The 11,370-nt window shown below is 39.0% G+C and overlaps 1 protein-coding gene across 2 annotated transcripts in view; it reads right to left on the bottom strand.

Annotated features, from left to right (window-relative positions):
* Positions 1 to 802: 802 nt before the first annotated feature.
* LOC126277988 (intraflagellar transport protein 56) overlaps positions 803 to 11,370 on the bottom strand; it is a 210,222-nt gene continuing 199,654 nt past the window's right edge. The window contains exons 11-12 of one of the 2 annotated variants that reach the window (XM_049977653.1): positions 2,479 to 2,592; positions 855 to 2,264 (exon numbers count right to left, since the gene is read on the bottom strand). In XM_049977653.1, the coding sequence (XP_049833610.1) occupies positions 2,481 to 2,592 (112 nt within the window). In that variant the 3' untranslated portion in view covers positions 855 to 2,264; positions 2,479 to 2,480. Of the gene's footprint in view, positions 2,593 to 11,370 lie in introns of both variants that reach the window. The other variant, XM_049977654.1, reaches the window with a different exon arrangement.

Here is an 11,370-nt window from a genome sequence, read left to right as displayed (position 1 = left end):
AGGAGCTTAAAGTGGCAGCAATGAGAGCTTTCTGCACACACTGCCCATGCACCCTTCGTGGTAGGACCATAAAAGACTGGTGAAAACTGTTGGCAGTCGCACTGTCATAGTACAACATTGCTGGGTGAAGAGGCTATGTTGGGTGCACACGTACCCACGTGATCACGAAACTGGGCTGCCGATCCGGTGGTTTGTTGTGGTGAACTGGATGCATAAAAATGTCTGTTACTGATTTGTGAGGAAGGCGGGGCTGGCATAGCTTGGTAAAAGTTGACTGCGTGTGCAGTTTCCACAAATGGCGTCGTTGCACATGGCACTACTTGTAGCCGACATAGTGGTGCGTAGAGGAACAAGCACATGTGTGAATTTCGGTCCCTTTGAACTTCGTACAAGAGACTGATCGCCACACTATTTAGTAGATCGTCCATTTCGCTTTTCACATGTTGTTGTGAGTAATACGGGAAAACAAAGCCTGAGTTATTGTTTGAGGTATCTGTGTAACACTCAGTCATTGTAGAGTTGCTAAAGTAGAGCTTATCCTTGTTGAATATTGTAGATTATTGTCCGTTAGCTGTGAAATAACTGATGGCAGAAGGTTGTGTTGGCCTGGTCATAAGAGCTGGGCTCCAAACCTTCGTAAAGAATGTTCGGTGATGTAGCCATGGTGTTGGATGTGAAACCTGTTGATTCTATATGACCAGTGCAGAAGTCGCAAGAAGACATAGAACCTTTTTTTTGTCCAGGGTCACCAATATGGGATTCTGGATACGGACTGTAATATACATAATAAACAGATCCCAAGTTTTCTATATACACGTATATTTTACCATAAAGACTGTTACATATGAACACTGCAAGAAGTACACAGGCAACTTAATTAAACATGGTGGCTCATCAGTGCAGGTAATATTCCAAATATTGCAATTTCTGTGGTTGATGTGACCTCTTGACGTCAAAATTTCTTATGAAAACTTGATACATGAATGCAGCATTGGTTCCAAAAAACAAATCACAACTGATTCATTCTTGTCCATAATTTAGGCATAAGTCTAATACAACTATTGTCCCTATTACTGTACCTTATAAATATCTTCTGTTTGCAGACACTTGAGTTTAATAGAAGGATAAATTTCATTTTAACATTAATCTCACTTGTGCATTTATTTTATCATCCCCCTTCAAAAATGTACAAACGAGGTTTTATGGTAGTTTCAATATTTGTGCTCATGTTTAGCCATAATTGTAGCATTGCTAACAGGTGGCAGCACTTGACAAATGTTAATGTCAAACTTTCTCACTACAGGTCAGCTATGTGCTTGTTATGTCATCAAATTATTTTTCTACACCCTACTCACACATTACTCCAACACTTAGAGTACGGGCAGTGAGCTAATACATTTTAGTAATGAATACAAATGAGTGGAATGTCTCAAAGGTAAGATGACTTAGCTGCGAGCATGCAATGTATGTTATGCATGAACAAATTCCTCCACATAGTTACTTGGAATCGATGAATAAGTACTCTCAAAGTATTGAAGATGTCCCAGAGACTCCAAAAGTTTCCATCTGTATCACTTTTTCCCAAGTTTCAGAACAGGTAAGATGTGTGGGAACAATTAGGAAGAACTTTATTGTCAAGTAACTTACAACTTTATTTGCACAGAATGTATGTATCATGGAAGTTACATAACATTTTTAATTACCAAAGCAGAGATACAATACAATTCAGAAACATCATTTAGTGGTTCCCCGCATAATGTATGACTAGGTATTAATGAGATACGGAACATCTGATAAAAAAAGTCAACTTCCGGACTTACAGGAAGTTAGTTATCTTCTGCCAATGATACCATAGTTGTCATGTAAATCCTCCCTGTTATACTTCTTGCATTAAAATCCCAGAAAAGTGCAAGATTCTCAAATAAAACTGAATAAATTCCAGTAGCTACATACTTTCTGTCACCAATTTTGCATGACACAGATTGTTAAGAACATTTTATCTTCCTTTCATTTATCTCAACTACTATAGTTGCAAGTTTGATAATTGTTATTATGGTATATTCAAGAAATGTTCACTATCATTCTAGAAATTATAGAACACATATTGTGGCAGATATCTTACGAGAACCTCAGGCTGTATCCATAGTATGCTGTTTTCAAATACTTTGCCTAAGGACAAAGCAATTCAGTTAGAATAAATTCTTGTAAAATGAGAGAAGGCATGGTCTGTGTTGAGTACAAGGATCAGATTTGTCAACTTTCAGCTGAAGCCGGATAAAGAAAAATTGAACAACCCATCAATGTAAATGTTAGTTAAAATTACAGTACTTGCTTCTGTGAACTGGGATGGTTTTGAAATAACACACTTTTAAAAGATCTACTAGATTACTTGTATTACTGTTAGCTTGAATTGTAGGGTAACTGTGAACAATTTCAAACTTAAACAGTGTTAGGATTCTATTCATTTGAGAAGGATACATTCAGATATTTATTCGATTGTCTTTAGCCCACCTCTTCATAATTCTTATTATGAGTTCTACTTGTGAGTTTGCAGTATTTCGCAGAAGCTGTATTACCTCCTTCAGATGTTCCCTAAAAACAGAAACAATGAAGAACTGTGTGGATATGAAAATCACAACATGAAACTACAGTGTACAGCTATGTTTAGATGTTTATGGAAATAAAAATACTCATCTCTTTGCAGTGGTTAGAGAGAGAGAGAGAGAGAGAGAGAGAGAGAGAGAGAGAGAGAGAGAGAGAGAGAGAGAGAGAGAGAGAGAGAGAACTTCATTAAATTATCCTTTTATATGTAACCAAAGTGTTGACTATCACATGATAACTAATGAAGAATTACAGCAAGCACTGGAAAATCTCAGTTTATGACATATTGTTTTAGGAAATTTTATGTAAAAGCACATACAATGTAATGATTTAGGTAAATACTGAGCTTAGCAATGTGGAAGATGTTTGAAAAGAGTTGAGTTAAAATCCCAGGATGGCCATTATAATTTAGATATTTCACATTTTCCCTTTAATGAAAGGATGTCAACTTTCATAAGCCATTTTCTGATTTCATCATCTGTGTTTGTCACAGCTGCTAATTTGCCAACTCTAATGGGCTATCTTCACGATGATTGTAAACAACATGAAAAAAGACCCCTCAGAGTGACCATAGCATTAGCCATACTGTTAACAAAAACAATGCTGACTTCAAATATCTTTCTGTGAGTTTGTCAATCCCATCCTCTTTATTTGTTCATTTCTATACAAAACTGTAACTGTATCATGATTGACAGGGAAGAATGGCATTTCCATGAAATATTCTTCAGTAACAATTTAACCTCAGTAGTAATAACATTAAAATTGTATTCACAATTATTGCTTCTCAAAAATACTCCTTGTGGCGATCAAGGGGGATAGACATTAATGGAAGGGAGATGGAGCAGGGAGGTAGAAAATGAAAGGAGAGGTGAGGTAGGCTGGCGGAGATATAAGCCATTGTCATTGTGAAAGCAATGGAAGTATGGTTTGCATCTGTACAGTTTACAGTTCAGATTCAGATACGCTAGATATACTTTTTTTTGGGAGGGTGGGGAATGGGGGTTAGGGGTGAGGAGAGTCCCAAAACTGTCTGCCATGGGTAGTGAACACTTTGGGGAATGAGGATATGATTTTGGATAGGATGACGCCACCCCCCCCCCCCCCCCCCCCCCCAGCTCAGGACAAAACAAGATACAAGTGAACCTTATTTGGTGCTACTTGTTGGTGACAGGAGTACTATCTGGCAGTCTGTTCACAATTATGATGAGTTTTTTCAATTCAATTCAGTTTATTGCTCTTAACATGTAATTTTACATGCCTGTGCATTTTTCAACTAAGTATAAAGTTTTTACAATTATAATTTTTTTAGATTATATTATTTCTTATTACAATGTAATTCATGATAAAGTTATAAGGGCATTTTTGGATAAGACACTGATTGACTCGCTTTTTAAAAGAATCCTCTGTCGATACCTTAACTTCATTTCTAACAAGTTATTAAATACAGCTCCTTTGACGTAGGGGCTTTTCACTGTTTAAGTTAATCTTCTGTTAACCATATGAAAATCTTTTCGATGCCTTGTTTCATAGTTGTGAATACCCATGTTTCTTTTTGTGATTTTAGTGTCTTCTTTCACTAGCATTACAGTTTCCAGTGTATGCATGGCATAAACTCTGAGAATATTGTCTCTAATGAATAGGGGTTTGCAAGAAGTTCCTGGTTTTATTTTTGCTATGATCCTCAAGGCTCACTTCTGCAGTATGAAAACTCTTTTCATATTAGTTTGGCATGTCCCACCCTACAGTACTATCCCATAAGACACGAAAGGATGCACTAATCCATAATATACATTCCTTAGGGTTTCAGAATTAAGATATTGTGATAATCTTCTTAATACATATAGACTGGGTGTTCTCCCCCTCCCCCCCCCCCCCCCCCCACCCCCAGACATAATCATCTTGCTGCTTCCATGAGAGTCAATCATTTTTGCATAAGCCCAAGAATTTATAATCTGTACAAGCTTTTAGTAGAATTTTATCAAGCACAGTATTTTGTCTGTTTGGACCACTTGGTTTAAAATGAATAATATTAGTTTTTTTCTATCTTTGCTTTTAGGTTCTCTCTTTCAAAGTGATCTCTTGCCTTTTCAGTAAAGTATGTATCTCTTCAACTAGGCTGGCCTCATTGTCTGCATAGCAGACACCAGACATCAGATGTATCATCTGCATACATAATGATCAATGGCTTATTGTCAAGAGAACTTGGTAAACCATTTACATAGCATATGAATAGGACTGGACCTAAAATGGAGCCCCGAGGAACACCAATGGGTAAATTTCTTATACTTGACCTTCTCCTCTCCAGTATGTCCCCATTAAGGTACATAATATCTGTGCATCAATGTCTTAAATATGTTTCTAGCAATTTGAGTTTTCCAGTGACACCACTCTTCGCAATTTTTGATAAGAGCACGTCATGATGTACTTTATCAAAAGCCATTGAGAGGTCCAGGAATACTCCTGCTGCTTGGGATTAGTACATTATTGACAAATCGTACTGCTGCTGATGTGGTACTTCGACCTCTTCTGAAACCATGCTGGAAATCACTTAATATGCCAGCATTGTTGTAATGTTCCAAGATTTTTTAAAAATATTATTTTCTCTATCAGTTTGCTGAAAGTTGAGAATAGGGCAATGGGTCTGTAGTTCTGTACATGCTTTATTTCCCTCTTTTTGTGTATTGGTTTCACTACAGACAGTTTCAACTTGTCAGGGAATACACAGTCTTCGAGAACACAGTTTATTAGATGAACTAGTGGTTTCATTAGTTCATGTCTGGATTTCTTCAATAGATATGGAGAAATCTCATCTAATCCTGCTGATTTTGTTTAGTTTCTGATGTTATCAACAAGCCGCAGATGTCATATGTGCTTACTGCAGGTAGTGTACAGCAGTTCTGTTTGTTACAGGACTCAAATGAGTGCTGTATATCCTGTTTCATAGAGACTTCATTTTTGACAGTATCTGTGAAGTAATTATTAAAAACATTGTTGCTCGAACAGTCCATGGGTATACTGCTGGTTCATAGTGTCCAACGGACACAGTATTTCGGCAATCAGACACGTCACCATCATCAGGTGCACTTACAGACTGAGCTCCTGAGGGTGGATGGCCGATTTAAATCCCCTCTCCCCGCGGGCCGCTGTCTTCGCCGTCCTCGCCCGCACCTGCGTGCCGGCAGTCGCGAAGACATGGGCGTCGGAATCTGTCATAGCGTCAATGTGCTTGCTACTTCTGCCCTGGTCGCCAGTTCATACTTCTTGCTGAGAGTCTTCTTAATTACATTCAATGCCGGGTCTCCAGCTTTGCTGAGATTGTAGCTGCAATCTCGGTTGATAAGATCTCCCCTGGTGCGAATTTTGATAGCCTCCCTTATATCGCTGTACCAATATTTAGAGGTCTGAGCCAGGATGTTGGTACACTCATAATCCATCTCATGTTTCTCGGACAAACAGTGCTCTGCTACCACTGGCTTATTTGGATATTTCATTCAAGTGTGCCTTTGATGTTATCGGCAATGATCTTTGATGGTGCATACTGTCTGTCCGATATAAGTCTTCCCACACTCACAGGGAATTTCGTATATGCCGGCCTTCCTCAAACCGAGGTCATCTTTCACTCTCAGCAAGAAGTAGGAACATGACGGACGTAGCAAGCACATCGACGCTACGACAGATTCCGACGCCCACGTCTTCGCGACCGCTGGCGCGTGGGCAGCGAAGAGAGCAGCCCGCGGATTTAAATCGGCCGCCCACCCTCAGGAGCTCAGTTCATCAGCGCACCTGACGATGGCGACATGTCTGATCGCTGAAATATTGTGCCTGTTGGACACTATGAACCGGCAGTATACCCGTGGACTGTTCAAGCAACAAATACGCTGGGAGAAACTGAAGATTCACAAAAACATTGCTGACAAGGAAAGGATCAGAGATATCTCCATTATTCACAGTTAACTGTACACTATTAATTTTAGTTTCTGTTTCATTGTTTCTGATTTTATTTACAATTGACCAGCAAGTCTTTGAAACATTATCTGAACCTTGTATCTGTTGGCTGATTCTTTCTGATTTTAATCTCCTGACTTCTTCGCGTTACTTATGTTTGTACTGCTTGTAGAGTTCTTTATGTAACGCTGAGTTAGTCAGTCTGTGTAAGCTATACATGTTTTCCATTTATTCTTTCAGATCTTTTGTTTTAAAATTTAATGACATAAGTTTTGATTTTGAAGGTTGATTTTTCTGGATGCTCACTTTTTTTTTAATGAAATGGCTCTATTTAAGTGCTCAGTAATAATTTCTTTGAATATGTTCCATTTATTGTTGACCCCAATGGTACTTATTACTGATTCCCATGGCTTAAACTGTGTCTTATTGTAGCAATGTTGTTTGCAGATAATATTCACCTGTCCTCATACATTTTTCTTGGTTTGAATTTGGTATTACATTTTAACACTAGTGTTTGGCCTAAATGCTCTGAGAGGTGACCATTTATTATCTCTGTACAGATGACGTGGTCATAATTCTGGTGGGTACTAGTCCAAGATCTTTAGCTCCACTTATGGGGCTAAATCTGTAAATCTGTAAAATGTTTGCTTTCCTGACTATCATGTAAGGTAAAGTGTTGATGTTCAGATCTCCCAGTATGACAATATTTACATCAAAGCATCAAAGTTTCCTCGGGGGGGAGGGGGGGGGGGTCTACATATACCTATGATATACAAAGGAACAGAGCAAAATGTGATTTTAAGAATTGTAATTTCTAAATCTTTGTCAACACAGAAATTGTTTCCCCATAACTCTTGGTCTTAGAAGAAGAAGTCGCACTTAAAGTTTTACTGGGTGGACAGGATATTACCAGTTTTTTGAAGGCTGGGACAAAGTAACTGGCATATATTGATAATACACACTGCAGATACCCACAATTGTCAAGGTTATAAGGTCAGGACTATACATACAGAGTTAAATCCAAACTTCACTGAAAATTTTTTAGAGGTTCTTCATGGATATTTTCTAAATATTTAGTTTAAGGGGCCTGCGGTCTCTCGTGACTTGATGCAGAGTAATAATGTAATTATGATTTATTCAGTTTGTTACTCCAGTTATTTTTATTTCTGGAAAATATTCTGTCAATAGTGCAAGAGCCTATTATGCACAATCACCAAAATGTACACCACAAAACACAGGAAGGAAGGAAGATTAGACTTTGGCATTTCATTGACATACAAATACAGAGAACTATGAGGTGATGCAAAAGTACTGTGGTGTGATTTCCATCACTGTGGGAACAGTTCAGCATACAGAAGGGAACTGAAGAAAGGTTACAGATTGTTTCAGAATGGAAATGAGGAAGGGAACAAACAGGAGTGAGGGCTGTGCCCAAGACAATCTAAAAGAAGAGGTACAAAGGACAAGTGACAGGATAATGAAGATCGGAATAATGACAAAAGGGAAGAAGTGTGGAGGTGGTTCAGTTGCATGCCCTTTAAGTGGGCTGTACATCTCAAGAGGAAGAGGACTCTGAGGAAAAACTATAAAAGCGGTTGAATGAACAAAGGATAATAGTCATGGAAGACTCGAATGCACATACAGAGACTGAAATACAAGGGTATGAAAATGTTCTGGGGGCAGAAGGATGGGGGAAGTAGAAATGAGAAGGAAAGAGACTACTGGAATCCTGCAGGAAACATGGTTTAGTGGTAAGTAACTTCTGGTTTCAGAAGAGAAAAAGCCACAAAGTAAAGTGGTGCAGCAGGAATCTAGTTCATAAATCTTTGGTGGATCACACCCTCTATGATTGGAAAAGAAAGAGGACTGTAATAGAGTTACAGCTACTATCATCTAAGCCATTAGGTACTGACCACCGGCTTTTTGTGATGAGCATGAGAATCATGAAGGAACTGAAGAAGATAGAGAACTAGGAAAGGAGAATTAGCATATGGAAACTGAAGGAAAGGAAGTCAAGGAAGAATCTGTGGAGATTATAAGGAAAAGTTACCAAAGGATAAAGCAAAACAGAAGAGGAATGGGGTCAATTTAAAAGTGCCAGGGTAGAAGCTGCAGTAGCTGTATGCGGAAGGACAAGTGGTAGTAAACAGTGAAAGGAATCACCACATTAGAATGAAAGAGTAAAGGAATTGATGGAGAAAAAGAACAAGGCCTTCAGACTGTGTTTCTGAGAAAAGGTCAAATTAGCAAGATAGGAGTATAAGAAAAAGAAGAAAGAGGCCAATAAGACAGTGGCTGAAGAGAGAAGAAATTATATGGAAGAATGGATGAAGGTATGGTGGAAGATAGTAGAAGAAGTGAGACACATCCAGATGGACTTGGAGATGAGGATAGAAGATAGAATTAAACTCTGAGGGGGGGGGGGGGGGGAGGGAGGGGAGAAGGATATCTGACATAGAAAGAAATGGAAGTGGCACTGGATAAGATGAAAGGAGGAAAGGCACCAGATGTGGATGAAAGTGTCAAAATGGTGAAGACAGCAGGAGGTTTGAAACAATGGCTATATCGTGTGATGAGGATGGCAAGGAATGAGAAGAGGACTCCAAAAGTTTGGAAAGAGCACTTATTGTCCCTATATTCAAGAAAGGAAGGAGGAAGAATTGTAGAAACTACAGGGGAGTCACATTGATACCACACTGTGCCAAGTTATATGAAAAATCCTGGAGAGCAGAAGCTGAACAAGAGTCAAGAACAAATTGAGAGAGGAACAGCAAGGCTTCAGACCTTGGAGGTCAATTGTTGACCTCATACTTGTGATGAGGCAGTTCCAGGAGAACCAATGTGAGGAAAGAATATGGAAAAGAATTTGTGATGGCCTTTCTCTATATACAAAAAGCATTTGATAGTGTTTGTAGAAGAAAGGCCTGTGAAGCACTAGAAAAGAAGGGAGTGAAAAAAGTAACAAGCAGCGCAGAGGAAATGTACTGTGCAAGTCTGAGTTGTGTGAAAGTGGGAAATGAAAGGACAGATTGGTTCTAGCAAATAACTAGTGTACAGTAGAGCTGTTATAGAAGTTATCAAGGCATTGGCAGTTATTGCGCTTCCAGGTATAGTTTCCAAGAGGAATATTTTAGAAACTAAAGAAACTGCCTCCTTTTCCAGAAGATATTTTGTAAAAATCTTTTACATGAATACACATAGCTCACTCAAGCAACACACCCAACCAGAATCACAGGCAGGAAAAGACAGGTAGCCGAAGGGTGAAAAATTTTATATCAGCTTGAAGAAACATATGAATGGTCACTTTTTCTTTTTGTATATACCTCCTTTTGGTGTGGGCATGTTTATATTACATCTCTGTCCTGCACAGTGTTCAAATACTTATTAAATGACATACGCTTTATGGGTAAACCAAAATAAGATGCATCACACAGTGTATTGCCACCTCTCCTCTTCATTGTGGCTCTGGATGAGATAATGACTAAGGTGGCAAAAAAACTGGACATGAAGACAAAATGAAAGCAATGGTGTTTGCTGATGACCTGATGATCTCAGGAAACAGGGAGGAGGACAATCAGGAACAGCTGGATGCTTGGGAAGAACTGTGAGACTATGTTATGAAATTTAACATAAACAACAGTGGGATCCTGGTTAAGCCACGGTGGAGGTTATGCTTAACAGCCGAACTAAGTTAATAATTGGCTCCTTCTACCGACCTCCAGACTCCAATGATATAGTTGCTGAACACTGCAGTGAACATTTGAGTCTCTCGTAACAAATAAATATCCCACTCATATGGTTATAGTTGGTGGGGACTTCAACCTTCCCTTGATATGTTGGCAAAAATGCTTACTCAAAACCAGTGGTAGGCAGAAAACATCTTCTGAGATTGTCCTAAATGCTTTCTCCGAAAATTATTTCGAGCAGTTAGTCCACGAACCCACGTGAATTGTAAATGGTTGCGAAAACACACTTGACCTCTTAGCCACAAACAATCCAGAGCTAATTGAGAGCATCATGATTGATACACGGATTAGTGATTAAAAGGTTGTTGTAGCTAGGCTCAATACCGTTTCTTCCAAATCCACCAGAAACAAACACAAAATAATTTTATTTAAAAAAGCAGATAAAGTGTCACTAGAAGCCTTCCTAAGAGACAATCTCCAGTCCTTCTGAACTGACTATGCAAATGTAGACAAGATGTGGCTCAAATTCAAAGATATAGTAGCAACAGCAATTGAGAGATTCATACCTCATAAATTGGTAAGAGATGGAACTGACCCCCCGTGGTACACAAAACAGGTCTGAACGCTGTTGCAGAGGCAACAGAAAAAGCATGCAAAGTTCAGAAAAACACAAAATCCCAAAGATTGGCTAAAATTTACAGACGTGCGTAATTTGGCACGGACTTCAATGCGAGATGCCTTTAATAGGTTCCACAACGAAACATTGTCTCGAAATTTGGTAGAAAATCCGAACAAATTCTGGTCGTATGTAAAGTACACAAGTGGCAAGACGCAGTCAATAGCTTAGCTGCGCAGTGCCGATGGTACTGTAACCGATGACTGTGCCGCTAAAGCGGAGTTACTGAACGCAGTTTTCTGAAATTCCTTCACCAGAGAAGACGAATGGAATATTCCAGAATTTGAAACATGAACAGCTGCTAGCATGAGTTTCTTAGAAGTAGATACGTTAGGGGTTGCGAAGCAACTCAAATCGCTTGATATGGGCAAGTCTTCAGGTCCAGATTGTATACCGATTAGGTTCCTTTCAGATTACTCTGATACAATAGCTCCCTACTTAGCAAGCATATACAGCTGCTCA

Source organism: Schistocerca gregaria, chromosome 6, assembly GCF_023897955.1.
Source record: "Schistocerca gregaria isolate iqSchGreg1 chromosome 6, iqSchGreg1.2, whole genome shotgun sequence".
NCBI classification, from domain to species: Eukaryota; Metazoa; Arthropoda; class Insecta; order Orthoptera; family Acrididae; genus Schistocerca; species Schistocerca gregaria.
Note: the sequence above shows the minus strand (reverse complement) of the source record. Positions and strands in the feature narration are given on the sequence as shown.